The sequence below is a fragment of the Epinephelus lanceolatus genome, chromosome 10, assembly GCF_041903045.1.
Source record: "Epinephelus lanceolatus isolate andai-2023 chromosome 10, ASM4190304v1, whole genome shotgun sequence".
Classification (NCBI taxonomy): Eukaryota; Metazoa; Chordata; class Actinopteri; order Perciformes; family Serranidae; genus Epinephelus; species Epinephelus lanceolatus.
In genome coordinates, this window is record NC_135743.1 from 16,453,281 (window position 1) to 16,476,974 (window position 23,694).

Below are 23,694 nucleotides of genomic sequence, written 5' to 3' on the forward strand. Positions count from 1 at the left end.
CAATGAAAATTAAATATTTACCCATTACTCAAATTTCATTTTTAGATATAGACATATTTGGAGTCCCTCTTAATCGATTTATTTTACTATGTTCTGCCATAGTTGATATATTCACCATCAGTTCATGTCATGCAATACCACATGGTCTGCTAAAATTATTTTTTTTAGCATTTATTTATTTATTTTTACAGGTACTTGATACCTGGCATTTTGGATTTGGTTCTAACTTTGAACTGAGTTTCGGTTTCCAACCCTACCGTACCATTTGAAATAGCAAAGGCTGTAGCAGTAGTGATTTTAAGGCATCTCCACCCCCTTAAACATGATTGTGAACCATGATTGTTGTGGGTTGTACAAGTTGTTTCCCTTGGTCTCATTTGTTAAACTAAAACCATATTTAATGGGATAAAGATCTATGGGTGATCTAGTTAATTGTTTTTAGAGCCTCACTGGGTGGGCTCTAGATGAAACCATTGGAATATAAAAGTGTTTTTGCTAACAGCGTTGGAAAATGGAAAGGTCCTGTATAAACCCCAAGTGAGGGTTTTTGGTGGAACATTATGCAGTAGAAGGCTTCTCAGTAGAACTTCTCATAGGGAGCGGGATGGTCTTACAACAGATAGAGCATATATAAAAATGGACGACATGACAGCTTCCCAAAAGTGAAGCCAAAATGTCTTGTTTGCCCCCTGGTGGCTGGCTGCAGCATAGGCCATAACCCCACCCCATGTCAAGTACATGTCAAATGAATTTTTCCCAAAGATGGTTTCTGTCATTTTAGGTAGCTCTTGTCACACTGATGTACAGTACAGGCCAAAAGTTTGGACACACCTTCTCATTCAATGCGTTTTCTTTATTTTCATGACTATTTACATTGTAGATTCTCACTGAAGGCATCAAAACTATGAATGAACACATGTGGAGTTATGTACTTCACAAAAAAAGGTGAAATAACTGAAAACATGTTTTATATTCTAGTTTCTTCAAAATAGCCACCCTTTGCTCTGATTACTGCTTTGCACACTCTTGGCATTCTCTCCATGAGCTTCAAGAGGTAGTCACCTGAAATGGTTTCCATATCACAGGTGTGCCTTATCAGGGTTAATTAGTGGAATTTCTTGCTTTATCAATGGGGTTGGGACCATCAGTTGTGTTGTGCAGAAGTCAGGTTAATACACAGCCGACAGCCCTATTGGACAACTGTTAAAATTCATATTATGGCAAGAACCAATCAGCTAACTAAAGAAAAACCAGTGGCCATCATTACTTTAAGAAATGAAGGTCAGTCAGTCCGGAAAATTGCAAAAACTTTAAATGTGTCCCCAAGTGGAGTCACAAAAACCATCAAGCGCTACAACGAAACTGGCACACATGAGGACCGACCCAGAAAAGGAAGACCAAGAGTCACCTCTGCTTCTGAGGATAAGTTCATCCGAGTCACCAGCCTCAGAAACCGCAAGTTAACAGCAGCTCAGATCAGAGACCAGATGAATGCCACACAGAGTTCTAGCAGCAGACCCATCTCTAGAACAACTGTTAAGAGGAGACTGCGCCAATCAGGCCTTCATGGTCAAATAGCTGCTAGGAAACCACTGCTAAGGAGAGGCAACAAGCAGAAGAGATTTGTTTGGGCCAAGAAACACAAGGAATGGACATTAGACCAGTGGAAATCTGTGCTTTGGTCTGATGAGTCCAAATTTGAGATCTTTGGTTCTAACCGCCGTGTCTTTGTGAGACGCAGAAAAGGTGAACGGATGGATTCCACATGCCTGGTTCCCACTGTGAAGCATGGAGGAGGAGGTGTGATGGTGTGGGGGTGTTTTGCTGGTGACACTGTTGGGGATTTATTCAAAATTGAAGGCACACTGAACCAGCATGGCTACCACAGCATCCTGCAGCGACATGCCATCCCATCCGGTTTGTGTTTAGTTGGACGATCATTTATTTTTCAACAGGACAATGACCCCAAACACACCTCCAGGCTGTGTAAGGGCTATTTGACCAAGAAGGAGAGTGATGGAGTGCTGCGGCAGATGACCTGGCCTCCACAGTCACCGGACCTGAACCCAATCGAGATGGTTTGGGGTGAGCTGGACCGCAGAGTGAAGGCAAAGGGGCCAACAAGTGCTAAACACCTCTGGGAACTCCTTCAAGACTGTTGGAAAACCATTTCAGGTGACTACCTCTTGAAGCTCATGGAGAGAATGCCAAGAGTGTGCAAAGCAGTAATCAGAGCAAAGGGTGGCTATTTTGAAGAAACTAGAATATAAAACATGTTTTCAGTTATTTCACCTTTTTTTGTTAAGTACATAACTCCACATGTGTTCATTCATAGTTTTGATGCCTTCAGTGAGAATCTACAATGTAAATAGTCATGAAAATAAAGAAAACGCATTGAATGAGAAGGTGTGTCCAAACTTTTGGCCTGTACTGTATGTTCAAGTGTTTGTTCTTCTTGGTTTTAATTAACTATTTGATGTTATAAAAAAAGGGGGATGGACATTATGAATGACAGCTATGTGTGCCAGTCGGTGTGCTCGAGATCAGTGGAGCCGCTTTTGACTGGTCGGATGGGTGTATGGGCAGGAACTCGTTATGGCGGAGATTGCAACAGCACAGACTCTGGCTCCAAATGATGTCACCAGTGATGATAGTGGACATATCTGGGATATTTTGGCTTCATTTTTGTACAGTGGGAGTAAGTGGAGACATGTTGTCCATCTCCCTATACAGTCTATAATAACCCCTTATGCTGGGTTTCAGGTAAAACCCTTTTAAGGGGTTCCAGATGGAACCTTTATATAAGGTTTTAACAGGAGCCAAAAAGGGTTCTCCTATAGGGACAAACCAAAGAACTACATAGAGTTCTAGTTAGTACCTTTATTTCTAAGAGTGTCAACTATAAATGTAAGAATAGTTCAACTAATATAACATACAATTGGACTGTGGCTTCTAATCATAGTGAAGGTTTAAAGATCTTTAGTGCTGCTGTGTTCCTCCCCTCATCTGTGTCACACGGATTATAGAAGGGGAACAGAGGAACCTCAACCGTTTCCATAGTGAAGGTGTAGAGTGGTGCCATGGTAACAGCGTTGTAGAAAGATACCTCCTCCTTTTCGCAGTCTAAAAACACACCGATTCGGACAAGATGTACAGATACAGTGACCTTGGTGGGCTTCGGGTCGGTGCAGGCGAAGACAGATCCACCCTTCAGGGCCAGCGTCCAGAGGCCACTGGAAGTGCCAGTAGCATCCATCTCCCCTCTTTGGACATCTGCTCGTGCCACACCCAACCTCCATGCTGTCTTATGTCCCACCTCCACCTCCCAGTAGTGTCTGCCTGTGGTGAAGCTCTGATGGCCGAGCACACAGTAATAATAATGGAACCGTTGTGGGTTGGGTTGGCAATCACTGGTGTCTTTATCCTCATCAAACCATACTGAGGTGCAAGACTGGGACATGGACAGATTAGGGTGGGCTGTCTCAGGGTCAAAGGTCATTGATGTAATATCTGTAAACAAATAGAGATTAAAAAGGTGAGTTTTGGTGTTGTTTTGAATGTGTTGTATCAAATGACATATATGAACATACTTGGGTAAAGGCAGCTTTTCATGTGCTTCCATATCCTGTACTGTATGGGCCCCACAAACTGGCCAGAGCGCACCTCAGTGTCCACCTCCGCTGGAGGAACAAAGCGGACCTGAGACCTGCTTGGACAAAATGGGAAGACGGGAGGACTGAATGATGAATGAAAGAATATTGACCTGATAGACACACCATGGGGAGTGTCATGAAGATGGATGGATGTGCAGAGATGAGAGGGAATGCCAAGCATGCATACACACAAGATTAATGAGATGTGGGGGGGAAAACAGTGGAGAGAAAAAAACAGTTACGTTTAGGGAACCTGCCTTTTAGTGAGATCTTGAATTTCCTGCAATGAGAGAAAGATTTTTGGAAAGCTGGTTGAAATCATAGCATACAGCACTTTAAAATTTCATTGCTACAAACAAGCTGTGACATCAGCCAGACTGCCTTACACTGCCCGTTCCTTTTGCTGACTAATGCGTCAACTTCCCTTTGTCCTTTCACTTTTAAATGAGAAATTGATTTGCACTTTCAGTATCAGGGAAGTCAATTGTTTAGCCAATCAATGTCTATAATTGATCAGATAAGTGCCAATGAAAAGGAGCAGAACAGCTAACAGGGTTGGAGTGCAGATCGGGTCCCTTGATTTAAAACTGCACTGTCACATTTTTTCCCCAGCAGCTCTAAGCTCAAAGGATTCACAACAGGAGGAGCAATTACAGACAGCTATTTTGACAATTTGATAGTGAGGTAAGTAAAGTTTTGTCCCAGGTCAAGGGGAATGCTTACAGTGACCCTGGATAACCCCAAGCTTGGCTCTGCTGTTTCCAAAATGTTTTATGGAGGGAGTCCAAACTGACACCTCCCCCTCTGTCCCCACACACATTAACTCACCCTTGTTCTGAATTTACCTCCATCACCATACTCCATCTTTGTAAAGTTACAGTATAAGACAAAACTTCTTTAGCAGCAAATGCTTCCTCACTCTGAGCAGTTTCGGGCTGTCGTCCTCGGTCAGTTTGCTGTTGAGCACCGCAATTGCTCTCTCCAGGTCTCTCCCTTGCGCTGCTATCTTCTTCTCTCTCTCCTTCAGCTGCTTCACTTGTTTCTGTCTCTCCCTCCTCATTCGTTCCAGGTCATTATACTCCTCCTCATCTAGGAAACGATGCAGGTTCTGAAACTCAGCTCTGATTTCTCGTTCCAGGGCATCAAAACTGTTCTGATAGACGGAGAGAGAGGATGGAAAATGATCAGTTCAGCCTGTGTGTGACTACAACCCAGCCAACATTTGTACATGTGGCCCATGAGGGTAGTAAATGGGTTGAAAACTGGGCCTTATATTGGATAGTCCGTGGGTTCCATTTTGCCAACATTGATAGCTTTACCCAAGTGGGCCCCACATGGCTCCCAGGGTTGCCTGGGTACGAAGTGGGTATGGGTCCAAAATGGGCATCTCATCTGGGGCCCACTTGGGTAAACTCACACATGTGGGCAATTGGAATTGGGCCAATGTGGAACCCATGAACAATCCCATATAGGGCCCATTTTCAGCTCGTTTATACCCACATGGGCCCCGCATACAGGTGTTGGCTGGGAAATGTAGTGTGTGGATATAAAAACTAGCTTCAGTAGAATTGTTATGAATATATACATTTAGTTTCTTGTAAACTGCGATTGCTATGTATGACAGAGTGCATTTTTAAAAAAGGTAAGGATTAATAATGCAGCAACAGTACCTCTACATCCAATGACTCTATGAACGTCTCTCTCTCTGCTTCTCTGCACACATCTACCTCATGCTTGATTCTTTTAATAGCCTGGATAAGCTTTTCCTGTAACACACACACACACACACACACACAAACAGGAGACAGACAATAGGAGAAAAAATACAAATGGAATAGAAATGTTACTGATTTAATATCTTGCAAACTGAGTTTCATTGCCTATGAAACATGAGGTTTCAAATAAACACAGTTATATTATGAATGTCAGGATATACTGGTATTGGCAATAACTGTGACATTTAAGAATAAAATACTGATATTATATAAATAATACTCATGTGATCATATAGTATCATGTACATTATCCAGCGGCTCTAAAATAGTTTCCATTTTCCGTCTGTCCTTGCTTTGTCGCCCTCCTCCAATGCCATCTGGTTGCCTTGTCACCAACCTTTAGATACTCTTTCTGTATGATTTTGTAGTTATGATTACAGACTCTCTCTCAACCTACCTACACTCATATTTTGAGTGTAATTCATTTGCCAAAAAGAGACAAAATCTACAATAAACAAAATTAAAAAGGAATTTGACTGATAACTTCTTTATCAATTTTCTATGATATTGCAATAATGTCTTTATCATGAACTCTTATGGCCACGATAATCATGTAGGAAAAATCTGATATCATGCCAGCCCAAAGTCACATTATGAGAGTCAATGTATCTCGTGTCTGCTGTTCTAAATACAGCAGCAGGTGAAAACAATAAAACATGGAGCTTACCTTGTGATCATTCAGGAGGTTTTTGTTGCAGTTGTTGTTGGTGTCTTTGGTGTGATTTCGGTACATTCCAGTTTCTGCAAATTGTACAAAACAGAAGTTGAGAGGACACTTGAGGAAAGTGGAAAAAAAAAGTGATGGACGGAGTGAGAGGGAGGGACAAATTAGAGGGCATAACAATACAGAGAGGGAGAGAGAGAATTGAGAGGGTGGGGGGGAACACACATGCCAGCACGATGAGAACAAGCAATACTAATAGAGCAACAAGGACATACATCCAAGCGGAAAAAATTAAGGAGAAATCTTATTGACGAGCACAGATCAGTGTCCACAGCCTGACTTGAGAATATATGGATCCATTAGGAGGAGTTGAGGAGAGGGAGGAGGGGTGGCAGATGACTTTAGCTGCCAGGAGGGCTTGCTGGCTGGCAGTAGCAATTTATGGCAGCAGACACAGAAGAGTCTATTTCTGTCTGCCAGTGTCTTTGGACTCAAGGAAGAATCTGATGTTGGAGAGAGGCAGATACTGTGTTTCATGTCGCCAGTTGTTTTGCCTGGAAGTAAGACAATGTCTGGGGGGGGGGGAGTACTCAGTGCGGCAACTATGAGCTATTACAGTGCTTGCTTTGGTAGTTGCATTAAAGGATGTTGTTTAGCTGTCTGTGCCCTGCTGGATTTCACATTGTCTGAGAGGGGGGTGCGTTTCAAAACATACAGTCAGCAATTCTGCTCTTCCTCTCAAGGAGTACATATCTGCATCCCACTGCATTGCCAAAAGCCTCTTCCATGGGTCTGTCCTCTTATCTCAACTTTTTATATCTCTCTTTCTTTGTCTCCTCCTGTCTACCCCCTCCATCACCCTCGACACACAGGGGGAGTCTGGCTGAGGGTATGTGCACTGAGGCAGCATTACTCATCTCTGCAAATGTTCCTCATCTATAATTCATGGCGCTGGGTCCTGGCAAGTGACTGTGCTGATCTGAGGTTGAGCAGCAAACTACAGTGCACTACAATATGCGGCAGGTGGAGGGGACGCTGACAGGGTGATTAAAAAAAATACAAGGGAAGCATGCACAGCATCTCCTGGCTGACGATCAAAGCAGCTATAAATCAGTGTGGGCTATATTAATGTAATGAACTGTCCTTTAGTTTTTAATTCTGATGTCTTTGATTTAAAACAAATGATAGGACTATAAAAAAATATGTGGCAAATATATAACAGAAATAACAAATATGACTGTTGTGTTAGTGTCAAATTATACAAAAAAAAGAAAAAGGTTTGCTTTGTTTTTAAATTGTTTTATCTGTACTCATATCTTTATATCTGAAAAATAAAAGGTCCTCTAGTGTCATTTATCGTTCACCCTTAAAAACTCCTTTAGAAAAGCTTAATAACATGCAGACACAAGCTCAAAGACAGTTTGTGGAGCAGTAAAGTCAACTCTCATCCCAGCCCTGCAAGTCCAGACGGGAGAGATGTCACCAGATATTAGAAAGAAGCAGTTAATGACCAACTACTGGGCTAACCTCAAAGGACATGAAGAACAACACCTGACTGAAGTGGTGTTGCAGGAGTACTGGGGAACGAAGCAGAGGACAAACAGCAAGCTGTGGGTGGGTTGGCAAGAGATATGCAGAGTACTTGGAGGTTATAAATATCAAGCTAAGCCCTTTATTCCAGAGGCTGAACCATAGACACACTCAACAACACCAACAGACATGAATTTACTGGAGCTCAAGAAGTCAGAGAGGGTTGATTTGTTAACAGCTTTTAAAATATTTTTAAAAGGTGCCCGTCAAGTTTTCTCTATTTGGCAAAAACATGGCTCTTTTGACAGTAAAGTTGCAGAATCTTGTCCTGAAAGAAACAAACATGTGTCACTCTGACATCGTTTGCCCATTTCGGACTGATTTCCTCCTCTGACGTGTCTTGATGAATTCAGGCTCTGACCAGCTGTGAGTGTCTGCATGAAACAGACCGGCTCGTTAGGCTCATTCGAGACAGGCTTTTGAGAATGAGAGACACTTTCATTAAACAGCCCTCTGAGGAGTATCAAAGGGAGAACACAAGCAGTCCAGGAGAGATTCAATCTGACTACCCTGAGACTGCAGAGCAGTTTCTCCACCAGCTGACCTCTCACAGCACATTTTCTCACAACATATTTTTCAATTAAGGTGCAAATCCAGGGGATTGCTTCACATTTGTGAGGGCTCACTGCAGGTCTCAAGTAATTTAACTGACAAATAAATGTATTACAATCTATTAAAGGATTGTGATGGTTAGCTTATCCATTTAAGGTCTTTAAAAACCCTTAAAACTAGTTTTTTCCACCTTTCAATTTGAGATATCCTTCCTATTAAAGGAGGACACCACCAATTAAGAATTCTAGTATGTTATTTCCATTGCCCATGAAAGTTCTGTCAATATCTGAACATGAGCTACTCTCTCTCAAAGCCAGAAACCCCAGAAGCAAGTCTCAACATGTGGCGTCATAGAGTACAAAGTCTGGAGCTGCTCTACAGATAATGAATGAGAGACTGATTTTGTGGACCACAGAATGTTTGCTTTCTTTTTTTTATACCCAGCTGACTGTACAATTAACCCAAATAGTGAATGCAATAACTGCAGGAAGTTTCTTTAAAACAAACAGTTTGGATGAATTTTGAACAGATTATTTTCTGTGAGCATTTCATTAGAGACTTCCTGATATGTTTCTAATGCAGGATGCGGTTATTTAGCAGAGTGAAGGCTCTCTGAATGTAGTTTGTATTCAGGTCTCCACTGTGCCCTCATCCTGTGAGACGCATTTTAAGTTTGGATCTTGAATAATATTATCAACTTAATTTGATTAAGTTTCATTTCCAGAAATGGATGAAAGGCTGAGATTTATATCTATGTGTGTATACGTCTTAAAACATGTTCTAAAACCTCTTAAAATCAAGCACTGGCGACCCCATAGTGGAGGTCAGGACCCCGAGGATGTGAACCCATGATCTATACCTTATCTTTTAAGCTACAAATTCATTGTCTGTGGTGTAGCTCCAGACTCAATTATTTATGACATCTCAAATTTTAGTTTAAGCACCCTGGTTTTGGATTTGGGAGAGAGATGTTCATGTTATTCCTGTTTTTGGATTGTCTTAGACCATAGGAACGGCATTGCATTTCAAGGGTTTTGAATTGATATCTGTATGTTTGAGGAGTTTGAAGGGGTTTGTCAGTATGTACATGTTTTAGTGTGACAGGTTTCAGTGTGTAAACTTTGTTTCTCTGCAGGCTGATGAAGATGAAGCTTCCGCAGCTTCAGTGGTATCTTCTGTGTCTCCCTGCTTCTTTGATTTGATCAGAAAATCTTTGAGACAGGATTTATTTGTAGGATTTAATCTCTGGTCCACGTGAGAAGCAGAAGGTGGCGGTAATGCACCGAAGATGCCGGATGCGTACTGCCGTTAAAACCTCAGAAGAAGAAAATAAAAGTGACGTCACGGAAGTAAACAAGAGCATGTCGCACAGACAGACTCAGTCAAGAGGTACAAATTAATTTTCATGGATAAAAAGAGCGTTGCATATTCAATGAAACCATGTTTGCAGATTAGAAATAAATCTTGGTGGATCTTCAGAGTCCCGTAAGACCAGCAGCTCTGTATCTTTAGCGAGCTAGCTAGGTATGCTAACGTTTAGCTTAGCATTCAGTAGCGTTTCCGTCTCTGTTTCACAGGCAGTTGGTTTAAAAAACTTACCTTTATTAAGTATCTACAACTATCAGCAGACTGTAGGTTTCAGCGTTTTTATAATTTCCTGCTTTATTTCAGAAATGAACGGTCAAGCGGACGTCGAAGTTGACTACAAGCGGAAATACAAAAATCTCAAACGCAAATTAAAATTTCTTGTTTATGTGAGTATGATCATCCCGAGTGTGGACGCTCAGTCATGTTTCGGTGTTTTATAAATACACACCTGTCTCATTATTTACACTGATTTCATGTTTGGTTTCCTTTTGCAGGAACAGGAATGCTTTCAGGAGGAGCTGAGGAGAGCACAGAGAAAACTTCTCAAAGTTTCCAGAGACAAAAGGTGAGATTACACTGTGTGTGTGTGTGTGTGTGTGTGTGTGTGTGTGTGTGTGCATGAAAATATGTTGATGTTAAACAATTTAAAGTGCCTGCAGTAACACAATGTCATTTACTTGTTTACCAGCTTCCTTCTGGACAGACTGCTACAGTATGAGAGAGTAGATGAAGACTCTTCGGGTAGGTATATTACACCTCATCCTAAAAGCTCCCCTTAAAAATAAAGTATTTATTTCTATGGCATACTTTCATTTCTATCTTCTAACTGTAGGTTGATTGAGGTTTTCTTGTCTTCTTTTCCAGATTCAGACGCAACAGTTTCTTCTGAAAATAGTGAAGGAGAAGGCCCCAGGGAGAGGGAAAGAGAACGAGATGTAGCAAAGAAGTAAGTTTGGCATTTTAATATAAAATTAAAGAATTAGACCCACTGACTCAGGGTATCTCTTGAGTAATTATATCAACAATATTGTACCTCAAATAGGTCAGCACTTTGCCTTTCACCACCCACTCTAACACCTGTGGGATGCTAGCAATATGTAGAGCTTTCACAGGCTGCTTGTACCATGATTACTCACTCAAATATGAAAATGCAACATACATATTAATGAATTAGAGCCTCATTTTGTTGGTTATTGTGACCATTTTGAAAGAAAAAAGCCCCGTAGTAAACATAATCCTGATGCAATATACAGCAGAGTATAAAATTGAAACCTTAAAAATGAATATGTCATAAAGTGTTTGGGTGTAAATGGATAAAATGCCTCCAATAACAAACCATTATTTGTATTTACGTCTCTAATTGTGTGTGTACGGTACAATTATTTGTGCTTGAACTGAGACTGAAGTTGTGCAAGTAATTTATGGATAATTAAGGTCTCTTGTTTTATTTCTGACCACCTTTGGCCAGGCATGTTTGTTTTTCAAAACTTGTGCGTCTTCCTTGACCACTCTAAAATGTGAGGCAACTGTTTTCTGTTTCCCACAATATTTTAGAATAAACTAAAACAGCATCATACTTGCATCAAACAGAGACATAAGACAAACAACTCCCTCATGTCTCTTAATTTGTGACATACTCTTTTCAGGCGAAGAAGTAGTCCTGGGGCGTGTCTTCCTTCCTCATCCTCTCCCCATCTCTCCCTGCTGTCCCGTCCTGGTGTACATCCCCTACAGTCATCAGGCTCTGGACCCTACCTCAACACTGTGAGTTTCCGTCTCCCTTTCTTAAATCTTAGTGGGGCCAGCAACAGTAACATTGCTGCCTATGTCATCTCCTCATCAGCAAACATAATCCCAGTTTTGATTTGCCATTTTTTTTAAATATAATTTGATATAATTTGATTGTCATTTTATTCATAAGTCTGTTTTATCTCATTTGTTTTTTGTTTGATGCTGATAACGGCTTCACTGTCCATGCATTGTTCATTCTTCTGTGTTTGTTTTTTTATTGTTGTGCATGTGTGTTCATTTGGCAATTTGGGGCCTGCGTGTGTGTTGGGCAGATGCCCTTCCCACCAGAGTATTTGGCCCCCCCAGCTGAGCGAATGAAGAAAGAGAGAAAAACAAAGACGCCTAAAAACAAGAGAGAGACAGCGGGGAAGGTGAGAGAGGAAACGGGAAAATGAGATGTTCAGAGATGATGATAATAATGATAATAATGCCAATATACTGCTTATTTTTCACATCCTGTATATAAATGTGCTGTTTGTATTAGATGGCACATTGTTTATATACAAACACACAGGACATTGGTGTGAAAATTCAGTCCCATAAGTCATTTTGATTTTGGCACTATGCTGACATGTCTTTATTGTCTGTATGTTCACATACGTGCTGCATGCTTCATCCTGATTTACTCTGTACATCTGTGATCCATACATCCATAGTCATTATTTCTTCATCATATCTCCATCCCTTTGCCTTTTTCTAACACTTTGGCTTTATTTTAAATTCCTTTTAGGTTGTTGCCCCAATGGCAGCCAATTACCCATCAGCCACTGCAGCCCCTCCAACAGCCAGTGGCCCCTTCAGCTGGGTTCCCAGACAGATGCTTAGTGGAGATGCAGCTGAGGAGGAAGGAGACAGCGATGCAGACAGCGACAGAGGAGACGAAGACAGAGCGGAGGGAGACGAGGCCGAACTGGTTATTGACATCCCTAATGAGTGAGCCTGAGTGTGTGTTAAGATGTGTTTAGCCCTATTTACACGGGACTAGTATTACCTGGGGACCTCTAGTAATTTGTAATAACTGTGGAGGTTGTTTGTGATCATAATCCCTTGTGAATCTGCCATATCTGTAGTTTGTCAAGTAAAAAATTCACCGCAAATGACCTACCATATTTTGCAACAAACAGAGGTCATATGATCGGCATCAGAAAAAAAGGAGGTTTATCACTGCTCGTGGTGCTGTGTGTAGTGTTTCTGTGGTTAGAGTGGAGTTAAAAATGACTCTGCGCATCATATCCACGGGATAATGTCAGTAAATTTGAGTAAAATACAGTCTTCCCGAGAGAATGAGCAGCACTAAACACAGATGTGAGGGGGGGTAATTTCTAAATCACGAGGTCCCCAGGTAATACTAGCTTATTGTGAATAGGGCTTTTATAAGCAAAGAATGGAGGGTTTGTGCATCTGTATGTGTGTGTGTGTGTGTGTGTGTGTGAGAGAGTGAAAGACAAAATGTGACTGACTGTATTTTGTGCATTCAGTAGTCCATTACAGATTTTCAAAAAGAGGGCTGAGCTCCCTCCTGTGGACTTTTCCTTAATTACAGGATCACTGTCAGAAATATCTCCCAGTAAAATGTGGTTTCACAATATTATGGTCAGAATTAAATCTGTGACAAAACTACAGTTTTTAAGCTTTTAAGAAAAATCCACTGACGCTGGGATGATCGGACATTTTACTTTTTAAACAGATACAAGCTGCCTGCTGATTATTTGTTGTCCAAGCAGTCTAGCAATCTACAAACTGTGACTACAGCAAGGTGTGTCCTGCACAGAGAGAATTTGTTTCTTATTTGTTTGTGCATTGTCTAAACAATATCCCAGACATGCTATTGCAGTCCATTAAAGCTGTTTTACTCTGATATAAATATTTCAAATGTTAAGTCTTCTCTGCCTGTTACAGGCAGTTTTGACACCTGTCACTTGTACTTATTCAAGGTTAATGTCTCTTTTTTACCAATTGTCAAAAAAAATCAAAGCTACTTCATGTTAATTATTTTTGCACCTTTCCAGTTGTGTTTGTGAGAGAATAAAATGCAAAGTGTTATTTCAGATGACTTGAAGTACTTGTTTGTGTCAGGTTTCATTCACAGATTCTGCTGAGATCATGCTGCAGAGGTTGTTTTACTTAAAGCAGCTGGTCAGAGCTGTTTTATGTTCATCTGACAGCATTCCTCATTGCACCATTTTAGATGTTTAAAAGCTCTGAAAATGTTAAAACAAATGTATGATTCATGCCCCACCCAAAACATCACACCCTAGGACTCACATGCCAGACTTGTCAGTCACTGAGGTATGCTATAGTCTGTCCGAACACTTACTGTATGCAGGACATGTGAACTAACAACATTCACTAGACTAAAGCTGTGAATGAGGAAAGCTTGTGTAAACTTAGTCTGGGTTGCTCATTGCATGTGTTTGCTTGCTTGACCTCTGTAAAGGAATCCTCATACCACTCTTGATAGGAGCCCAGGGGTGTATCTGGCTCATGTTTGCTATAACTCTTAAGCAACTTGAAGACAGTCTGGCTGGACTCCACCTCTTCTAGATGTCTAAGAGAGAGAGCTAGGTATTTTTCTGTTGACTCTTTCACATGCAGAGAAGTAGGTTACAGGGTTGCATGCAAGTTGCTGTTTTTGCTACATAACGATTTTGTAAAGGAGAGCCGGTGCCAACATCGTGTCTCAACAGGCATGTTTCTACTATCAAAGAAAGCAAGCTGCAATCTGAAATGCATGGAAGGGAATTTGCGTTGTCTGGAAAGTTAGGAGCTCAAGAATCACTGCACTTTGGGTGAGACAATGACCCATGACTTTGACACTGTCAGGATTAAGTTTTAATGAGGAGTTCATGAGCTGACGTTATATTTAGAGCTCAGTTGCTGACATTTTACCTGGAGTTTCAAGTGAGAAATCCTGCTTGATATGGAAGTGTTTCCAAGCAGCTGTTTGACTTGACACAGAATCAAAATCAGCATGTTGAGCAATGCAGGATTAATGGACAGCAAGAGTGTGTCATTCAAGGTACAATGCCTGTACAAGGACCATTGTTTTGGAATGCAGACTTACAGGTAATTGACAGCTTTTATGGGTGTGTGTACTTGGCTTGTGTACCTAACAGCAGTGGGAGTTAAAGGTGTAACCATAGAGCATTCAGGAGGGAGGGGTGAAGTGGAGGTACAGCCAGAGGGAGAGTCAAAAGAGGGTGGAACTGATAGAGGGGGCGAGGTTGTCAGGGAAAGGGAAATGAAGGAGTAAGCAAGATTGTCCCTGCAACATAGACAGATTCTCTCAGAGTACAGCTGACTTCATAAGAAGACAGACATGGTTGGAGACAAACTGGAGGAGAGAGCAAGGAGCGAGTGAGAAAAACAACAAGCCATCAGCAGCCAACCTTGGCCACCTTATCCTTTTCCATCTATAAACGGAAACCACTGGATAATTTATAAGCCTCTCCCTCTCGCTCTGTGTGAGTGTGTGTATGTAAGAGAGAGAGAGAGAGGGGGGGGGGATTTGCTGAGCTTACCACCACCACCATGCTGTGTCCTGCTGCTGTCAGTGCAGCTGCTGCGGCTGTCTGGCTGTTGGCAGTGCTGGGCCCAGGCTTGTCTCATCCAGCTGAGGACAACTCAGAGGAAGGTTTCAGCCACTGCAGCCACTGCTTCTACAGACAGACGCCTCCTGAGGGAGCCTCTGCAGGGCCGCCGCTGCGCTCACTCTGCCACACACTTCCCGGGGGACAGACGTTTGCCACTCTGTCTAAGCCGACCTGTGACACAGCTGTCTACTCCGCCTTCCATCTCAGTCACGGATGGACAGAGGGAGAGGAGGGGGGAGAGCTTGCGGTAAGGACACATCTCTTGCTGTTTAAAGTACAACTATCTGTTTTTGAATGATGGAATTAGAAACATGAAGACCAGCACAAAACAGATTGGTTCCAGCATGCAAGCAGGAAAACAGAGGTGGGAAGTAACTTGTACTTGAGTATTTCCATTCTATGGTACTTCTAATTGACTACATTAAAGAATGAAATATTGTAATACTTCCTCCACTATGTTAATCTGTTTATCTACTCTTCGACCAGTTAGATCCCAAATAAATGGAAAATAAAGAAATAGACAAATATTTTCAGACCCAGGACTGCTAAGCTAAAAGAGAGACAAAACAGGGACCCCATACTTTGTTAGTAGTACAAGTTAGTTTTGTAAATGTGAATGAATTAGTAATTCATTACCTTTTTTCTTTGTACTCTTTTATTGTAAATCTGTATCCTTTGTTATGGTCCGTATTTTATTGCTCTGTAAAGCACTTTGAATTGCCCTGGTGTATGAAATATGCAGTATAAATAAAGCTGCCTTGCCCTATTATACTGAGCCTACAAGAATGTGTAAGGCAGCCTAAAGTGCCATAAACATGCCTTGTTATGGTGCATACAGTACTAAGCCATGAAAATACTCATTATTGACATAATAAGATTCATATATTTACACACCGTTTTTTAATGTTAAACATACAGTACAGGCCAAAAGTTTGGACACACCTTCTCATTCAATGCGTTTTCTTTATTTTCATGACTATTTACATTGTAGATTCTCACTGAAGGCATCAAAACTATGAATGAACACATGTGGAGTTATGTACTTAACAAAAAAAGGTGAAATAACTGAAAACATGTTTTATATTCTAGTTTCTTCAAAATAGCCACCCTTTGCTCTGATTACTGCTTTGCACACTCTTGGCATTCTCTCCATGAGCTTCAAGAGGTAGTCACCTGAAATGGTTTCCACTTCACAGGTGTGCCTTATCAGGGTTAATTAGTGGAATTTCTTGCTTTATCAATGGGGTTGGGACCATCAGTTGTGTTGTGCAGAAGTCAGGTTAATACACAGCCGACAGCCCTATTGGACAACTGTTAAAATTCATATTATGGCAAGAACCAATCAGCTAACTAAAGAAAAACCAGTGGCCATCATTACTTTAAGAAATGAAGGTCAGTCAGTCCGGAAAATTGCAAAACCTTTAAATGTGTCCCCAAGTGGAGTCGCAAAAACCATCAAGCGCTACAACGAAACTGGCACACATGAGGACCAACCCAGGAAAGGAAGACCAAGAGTCACCTCTGCTTCTGAGGATAAGTTCATCCGAGTCACCAGCCTCAGAAATTGCAAGTTAACAGCAGCTCAGATCAGAGACCAGATGAATGCCACACAGAGTTCTAGCAGCAGACCCATCTCTAGAACAACTGTTAAGAGGAGACTGCGCCAATCAGGCCTTCATGGTCAAATAGCTGCTAGGAAACCACTGCTAAGGAGAGGCAACAAGCAGAAGAGATTTGTTTGGGCCAAGAAACACAAGGAATGGACATTAGACCAGTGGAAATCTGAGCTTTGGTCTGATGAGTCCAAATTTGAGATCTTTGGTTCCAACCGCCGTGTCTTTGTGAGACGCAGAAAAGGTGAACGGATGGATTCCACATGCCTGGTTCCCACTGTGAAGCATGGAGGAGGAGGTGTGATGGTGTGGGGGTGTTTTGCTGGTGACACTGTTGGGGATTTATTCAAAATTGAAGGCACACTGAACCAGCATGGCTACCACAGCATCCTGCAGCGACATGCCATCCCATCCGGTTTGCGTTTAGTTGGACGATCATTTATTTTTCAACAGGACAATGACCCCAAACACACCTCCAGGCTGTGTAAGGGCTATTTGACCAAGAAGGAGAGTGATGGAGTGCTGCGGCAGATGACCTGGCCTCCACAGTCACCGGACCTGAACCCAATCGAGATGGTTTGGGGTGAGCTGGGCCGCAGAGTGAAGGCAAAGGGGCCAACAAGTGCTAAACACCTCTGGGAACTCCTTCAAGACTGTTGGAAAACCATTTCAGGTGACTACCTCTACCTCTAATGATGGCCACTGGTTTTTCTTTAGTTAGCTGATTGGTTCTTGCCATAATATGAATTTTAACAGTTGTCCAATAGGGCTGTCGGCTGTGTATTAACCTGACTTCTGCACAACACAACTGATGGTCCCAACCCCATTGATAAAGCAAGAAATTCCACTAATTAACCCTGATAAGGCACACCTGTGAAGTGGAAACCATTTCAGGTGACTACCTCTTGAAGCTCATGGAGAGAATGCCAAGAGTGTGCAAAGCAGTAATCAGAGCAAAGGGTGGCTATTTTGAAGAAACTAGAATATAAAACATGTTTTCAGTTATTTCACCTTTTTTTGTTAAGTACATAACTCCACATGTGTTCATTCATAGTTTTGATGCCTTCAGTGAGAATCTACAATGTAAATAGTCATGAAAATAAAGAAAACGCATTGAATGAGAAGGTGTGTCCAAACTTTTGGCCTGTACTGTACATATGTGAAAGGTGCAGTGATTTATTGTAGGGTAGCTCGTTGACATGATTGCAGGAGGATTCATGGGTCACAGTTTGCCTATCATCAGTGTTGTGTACTGTAAATCCCTGAGGCTTTGAGAAATGAAAAACTTGACTTATTTACTTTTATTTATCAATGTTGTGGGCTTACATTCTCCAATTTTAAAAACTTGAAGCCTATATACTGAATAAAAAAATGTTTTCATATTTCAACAAAGAAAACTGCCACCTTTTTCCTTTAAAAGTATCAGTCGTCTTGAGTCTACATAGCTGGTTTGCTATGGTTGCCAAATCAAAAAAAAAAAGTCTCGCAATAAATGTATAATAGTGCGTGGACATTTTTATTTGCTTTCACTGCCAGCTCTGCAAAGTTCAAATTCCAAATAATCTTAAATAGTGCCTTGCACAGTAGCCACCTTGTGGTAAAATATAATAATGAATGCTCATTTAGACTATTAGTAAAGGCAAATGTAGACTTAATAGGCTGTGTTACTTTCATTATAAGGCTCAAATATGTTTTGTGGCTCCACAGAGATTTTTTTTTTTATTATTATTATTGGTCAAAAATGGCTCTTTTGATGGTAAAGGCTGCTGACCCCTGCCCTAGGGGTCACAGAGCCCCTGATGAAGACCCATGAATTAAATAAAATAATAGTGGAAGTAAAATAGATAAAAAGTAGGAGGACTTCCTTTCCTGTTAGACGTATTTTGAAGGCATCAATTGCTGGTACCAAACAGAACTATGTAGAGCACAAAACAAACAGAAGAAATGGTAGCATTCGAGTTATGCATGTGTCTCATGTCAAGTCTTGTCTTTGGGGTCTGATAAAGTCAATCCACTGTGACCATATTTTGGTAAATTCATTCTGATGTACTCTGAGAGGATATGTCCATTTCCCCATTGTATATATTTGATAAACTATGTCCATTCAGTCCTCAGTCAGGGGAACCCGGGGCTTTAGCCACTTAGGAGTTATAGCTTTTTTACATGCAGCCAGCAGAGTTGCCACTAAGGTTCCTTTCAGTTCATCTCTTGTGAAATATTGCAAAAGTATTGAGCACTGAACATGCTTAACAGACAGCTCTGGTAGTTTACTGCAAGTCCCTGCATTTGAAAATTGAATATACAGAAAATAAAACAGATAAGAGCACTGTAAGTGGCCAACAAATCACCCAGGCAGCTGGATTTTTGTTCACTGCTGTCAAACTTAAACCTTTCGACTCATGCGATGACAGTAAAACAAAAATTTATTTTTCACGTTCTATTTTTCAAATGTGATAGACTCACTAAGAACGTCTGAACACTTGAAAATGTAATGATTCATATTCGTAAAACCGGCTGAAGTATCTGTACTGTAATACAGTGTAATACTAGTGTACATTTGCATTGATTCTATTGTGCTTTAACACTTGGTTCTGATTATTTTCTGCCAGACAGAAGAAGACAACAACATCAAAGTACCAGCCCTTCTCAGAGGAGGTGTGGATCCATCTCATCCTGTCTCGTCCACAGACTCCCCGCTTAAACACTGGGACTCAACAGTAGCAACACTGTTCCAATCTAGCATCATTCCCCACTGCAACACTCTAGAGGGTGATCTCTACATCCTGACTGGGGCGGGAGGTCTCGGAGCTGCTGAGGATGGAGACGATGAGTGTCAGACGAAGCTGCTGTGGTCTGCAGTGTGCTGCGCTGCCCCAGAGGGGAGGAGTGGCTTCAGTATGGGGTTAATCAGAGAGGCAGGGGAAAGGGAGAAGCAAGTGAGTGTGAAGGAGCTGGAGGAGATGCTAGGAGTGGCAGAGTTATTCTCAGAAGACTGTGGAGGGGCAGATGGGGAGACTGTTGGAATCAGAGTTGGCTTGGGGGAGGTTGGTTCAGGTGTGACTGGAGGAGAGGAGGTTGGTTCAGATGCCGGTGAGGGAGAGGAGGCTGATTCAGATGGCACTGAGGGAGAAGAGGCTGGTTCAGATACTTCTGAAGGAGGAGAGGCTGGTTCAGATAATTCTGAACAAGAGGGGGCTGGTTCAGATGCCACTGAACAAGAGGAGGTTAGTTTAGGTGCCACAGAAGGAGAAGAAGTTGGCTCTGCTCCCACTGGAGGAGAGGAGGTTAGATCAGCTGCCACAGGAGAAGAGGACGTCCGCTCAAGTGCCGCTGGAGGAGAGGAAGTCGGTTCAAGTGCCACCAGCCAAGATTCGACTTCAGAGGGTAGTGCTGAAGAGCAACGTGATGGGAGGTATTCAAGCGCTGCCAGATCACAGTCCCCTAAGTCCTCAGCCGACTATGAAACTGTGGATGAACAAGAGACAGACACAAATTCCAGCAGCATGTTGGTCTACATTCTCTCCACCACCATGTCTATCATCAAAGCTCCGCTGCGGCCTGTGTTCTCCACCATCACACAGTTACCTGGACAGGTAGTTTTATCTTATTTATACTTAAATGTTAAGTGTAGTATTCAGGGAGATATATTGGTAGTAACTGAATATAATAAGTATGTTTTCTTTAGTGTATAAACACCTGGAAATAAGAATCGTATTTTCCTAAACTTGGAATGAGCCGTTGATATCTACAGAGGGAGTGGGTCCTCGTCTATGGAGATTGACATGTTGCACTGCCAAGTTTGTACAGTAGCCCAGACTGGACAAAACCAAACACTGGCTCTAGATAGGGCCATTCATTCTGTACTTTTCAGCCTCTCTGTGACAAGAATGTTGAAACTGCACTGTTCAGCGCTTTTACCTTTTTATATCACCTGGTCCATTAGTTTTACAGAGGAAGAAACCACTGCAGATCATTTGGCTCCTTTTAAAAACCTGAACAATGAACACTGAGAGAATTCCTCACCAGTAGATGCCACTAAACCCCCTTATTACAGACTGAACTTTTAAAGGGGTATTCCGGCAATTTAGTAATACACTTCCATTAGGCTTACAAGGGAATGGCTGAAATTGAGGCGTCCTACACTTGCCACAGAGCCTGCCACACCCCAATTTGTAACACAGGCCTTCTGCTCCAAAGTTGTAGACTGCAAGGCCAAGCCTGAAAACATCATCAGAATTCTTTTGTCAGACTTTTCTCAGCTGATCTAGAGCAACAGAAAACATTGCATAACTGTTTTCACATGCTGAGTAGTACTCCTCCTACAAGTTAAGGGAACTCCATGTGTAAAATTGGGGAAACGCCCCTTTAATTTGTCAAGTACAGGCAAAATACTTGATCATTACAAGTACTTTAGCAAAAACAAAACAATGGATAATTGGGATAATTCCAGGTTTGCAAAAGGCAACAAAAAACACAAATTAAACTGAAATGCAACAACACCAAAAGGACAGCAGCAAAATTACTAATCATTACTAATCATTACTAATCCTCCAAGAGTTCATGAAAAAAAACATAGAGATGTTAGTTTAGTGTTGTTGGTTTGTAGAAACAGTTGTGGTTAAACATGTTCAGCTCCAGTGCTCCTCCCATAGACTGGAATGAGGTGTGGCCCGCAGCAGGTGTTCAGTCATTACACACCCTCGAGTCATTCAGTCATTTCATTATTCAAACATTGTTATTAAAAATGACATTTTTGTCTTTTGACTCAGGTGTCATACGTTCTTCAAGAGGATCTTGGAGTTTTGTCTGCCCTACCTGGAGAAACCTTCTCCCTGCTCCACCTCTTGACCTCTGACCTCTTTTCTTGGATTGGCTCAGCTGGAGAAACAGTACTTGGTATTGGGGGAACGTGCTGCTCCAGCATCTACTACTGCTCCTCCTCCATGCTGGGGGCCCTGCTGAACAGCTGCCACACTGGGGTCACCGGCGTGGGGACCCTGGCCGGAGACACAGTGGGGATATTTGGTGGTGCGTTGGATAATGTTTGGTGGGTGACCAAGTTCTTTGGAGGGCGGCTGTGGGAGCAGAGCGAGGGTTACGTAGGAACGGTGGTGTCAGAGATGGGAGGTCAGGCAAAGGCTGTAGGTGGAGGGATGGGGAGGCTAGCGTGGAGAAGTGGAAATGGGGTGGGTAAAGTGTTTAGGCTGGGAGGGGGGGTAATAATGGGGGTGGTGGATGTGCTCATTGGTGCGGTGAGAGGAGCTTTTGGGGAGGAGTCAGAATAAAAAATGCAGGAAGTCACCATGACACCACGAGTAAAAAATGTTCAAATGTTTTCTCCAGTTTTGTTTTGTAAATTTCTTTAGCACATAAGAGTGTGGAACAAAGGGGAATATTTCAGTTTGATGTCATTGATATGCCTTATTAGTTGTTATAGAAAGATAGCCACATGTTTTGAATCAAATTTAGCAAATTAGAATTTGTTATACTGCAGGTCTTACACTTCACTGTGGCTGGCTGTCCAACTATTCTGCTGCTGGGATAAGTAACCCAACTGTAATTATAAAGAAACACTGTGCACAAGGCTTTTGGATGTAATTATTCAAAATAATTCTTGTATGATAATTGTTATGATGAATGTTTGCTTACATATGCATTTTATTAAAAGAGAATGCTTAGCTTCTTGTATTGTTTTTGTCGTTGTGTGGGCTTTTCTTAATGAAGATCTCTCCCCCATCAGAACAAGAAAAAACAACATTTGTTCTGTCTTTATCCATCAATGCTCATGTTATACTTATGAGATCGAAACCTTACAAACTTAAACTATGAATACCAAACAGGGACACAACATAGTACAGTACTTAGGAACAATTTAGAGGTACTTGTTCTTTACTTGAGTAGTTTCATTTGATTCTACTTGCTGTTTATCCTCCACCACATTCCAGGGGAAATATTGTACTTTTTACTACACTGAATTGTCTGACAGATATACTTTGCAGATTAAAATTTTGCAGATACATTTAAATTTGTTTGGATTTGACTTCTAAGCAGCAGTGTTCGGGAAACTACATTAAAACCCTAGTTTATCCCAGTGTAAACCTACATCTTAACTACTCTCATTTTTTTTTAGCTTGTAGTAGTTCAACTACATCTAATCTGCATCACAGGAAATGATAACAATCTGAGTCTAGAATCATATTATTACATCGAGATAAAACTAAACTTACACTGAATAAAGTGTGTGTTTGTGTAAGAGACTAGGGTAGGGAATCCTCACCTTGGAATCTGGAAAATACTAAACTTCTAGGGAAACTTACACTGTTCGATCACAGACATCTTGGCTGAAGATGTGATGTTAGTCAAATAGCAGGTAGTTGTCATTAATGACAACGGTGGCCACTGAGTTGTGGCAAAACGTCATAAGAATATTATGAATATGTAGTTTATAGAATAGAATAGAATAGAAACTTTATTGTCTGGAACCAAAAGGCAACAGAAATTTGTCTTCAACAGGGCTCAACACCAGCTTTACACACACACAGAAGACATTTAAAACACATCCAAGACATTTACAGGATCTGAAAACATGCAAAGAAGTACACCAGATAATACAAACCATTGACACTTAAAAGAAAAGGACCAGCAGCAAGTCATTATCAAGGCACTGAAATTCCTCTGCTGTTGAGGGCTGTTGTTGCAGTTGGAATGAATGATTTTTTGTAGATTATTTTTCTGGCCTGATGGGAGAAGACTGAATGAATGATGGAGGGGATGAGAGGGTTCCTCTGTGATCAGGGTGGCTTTCCTGATTGATTTGTGATCCGTGAGAGTTTTGTTTTCTGTTTGTTGGTGAGAAAGTTGTACCAGGAGGTGATATTGAAGGTGAGAATGGATTCTATGAGTGACCGGTAGACCATCATTAAGATCTTTTTACTGACATTGAAGTTTCTCAGTTTCCTGAGAAGATGGAGGTGCTGAAGTGCTTTATTGTAAATTGTGTCTGAGTGTGTTTGAAAGGACAGGCAGGTGTCCGTCTGTGTCCCCAGATATTTGAAGCACTCCACCTGTTCCACCTGCTCTCCCTGAATGTGCAGA

General features: G+C 41.6%; 3 protein-coding genes across 4 annotated transcripts; 2 read left to right on the plus strand and 1 right to left on the minus strand.

Moving 5' to 3' along the window:
* Window positions 1-2,372: 2,372 nt before the first annotated feature.
* LOC117266089 (zinc-binding protein A33) lies at window positions 2,373-6,503 on the minus strand. The gene is made up of 7 exons (XM_033641038.2): window positions 6,368-6,503; window positions 6,096-6,169; window positions 5,324-5,419; window positions 4,573-4,806; window positions 3,911-3,933; window positions 3,591-3,706; window positions 2,373-3,510 (listed from the first exon to the last, which is right to left on the minus strand). The coding sequence occupies exons 2-7, from the start codon at window positions 6,159-6,161 to the stop codon at window positions 2,957-2,959; spliced, it is 1,089 nt and encodes a 362-aa protein (XP_033496929.1). The 5' UTR covers window positions 6,162-6,169; window positions 6,368-6,503; the 3' UTR covers window positions 2,373-2,956.
* Window positions 6,504-9,466: 2,963 nt separating this feature from the next.
* Window positions 9,467-13,441, plus strand: ino80e (INO80 complex subunit E). 2 transcript variants are annotated; one of them, XM_033641041.2, is made up of 8 exons: window positions 9,468-9,623; window positions 9,906-9,988; window positions 10,097-10,167; window positions 10,291-10,343; window positions 10,467-10,548; window positions 11,249-11,366; window positions 11,666-11,764; window positions 12,124-13,441. In XM_033641041.2, exons 1-8 carry the CDS (start codon window positions 9,512-9,514, stop codon window positions 12,328-12,330), a joined length of 825 nt encoding a protein of 274 aa, XP_033496932.1. In that variant the 5' UTR covers window positions 9,468-9,511; the 3' UTR covers window positions 12,331-13,441. The 2 variants fall into 2 exon arrangements, with proteins under 2 accessions (XP_033496933.1, XP_033496932.1); XM_033641042.2 differs by lacking the exon at window positions 11,666-11,764 and having other exon boundaries at window positions 9,467-9,623.
* Window positions 13,442-13,937: 496 nt separating this feature from the next.
* si:ch73-54f23.2 (uncharacterized) lies at window positions 13,938-22,277 on the plus strand. Its single transcript, XM_033641036.2, has 3 exons — window positions 13,938-15,233; window positions 19,209-20,192; window positions 21,369-22,277. The coding sequence occupies exons 1-3, from the start codon at window positions 14,925-14,927 to the stop codon at window positions 21,882-21,884; spliced, it is 1,809 nt and encodes a 602-aa protein (XP_033496927.2). The 5' UTR covers window positions 13,938-14,924; the 3' UTR covers window positions 21,885-22,277.
* Window positions 22,278-23,694: the final 1,417 nt, after the last annotated feature.

Coding starts and splice junctions, on each gene's coding strand:
- si:ch73-54f23.2 (XM_033641036.2), top strand. CDS start 14,925: ATGCTGTGTCCTGCTGCTGTCAGTGCAGCTGCTGCGGCTGTCTGGCTG. Junction 15,234..19,208: donor AGGAGGGGGGAGAGCTTGCG/GTAAGGACACAT, acceptor ATTTTCTGCCAG/ACAGAAGAAGACAACAACAT. Junction 20,193..21,368: donor TCACACAGTTACCTGGACAG/GTAGTTTTATCT, acceptor CTTTTGACTCAG/GTGTCATACGTTCTTCAAGA.
- LOC117266089 (XM_033641038.2), bottom strand. CDS start 6,161: ATGTACCGAAATCACACCAAAGACACCAACAACAACTGCAACAAAAAC. Junction 5,420..6,095: donor ACCTCCTGAATGATCACAAG/GTAAGCTCCATG, acceptor TGTGTGTTACAG/GAAAAGCTTATCCAGGCTAT. Junction 3,511..3,590: donor GAAAAGCTGCCTTTACCCAA/GTATGTTCATAT, acceptor ATTTGTTTACAG/ATATTACATCAATGACCTTT.
- ino80e (XM_033641041.2), top strand. CDS start 9,512: ATGCACCGAAGATGCCGGATGCGTACTGCCGTTAAAACCTCAGAAGAA. Junction 9,624..9,905: donor CAGACAGACTCAGTCAAGAG/GTACAAATTAAT, acceptor GCTTTATTTCAG/AAATGAACGGTCAAGCGGAC. Junction 10,344..10,466: donor AGTAGATGAAGACTCTTCGG/GTAGGTATATTA, acceptor CTTCTTTTCCAG/ATTCAGACGCAACAGTTTCT.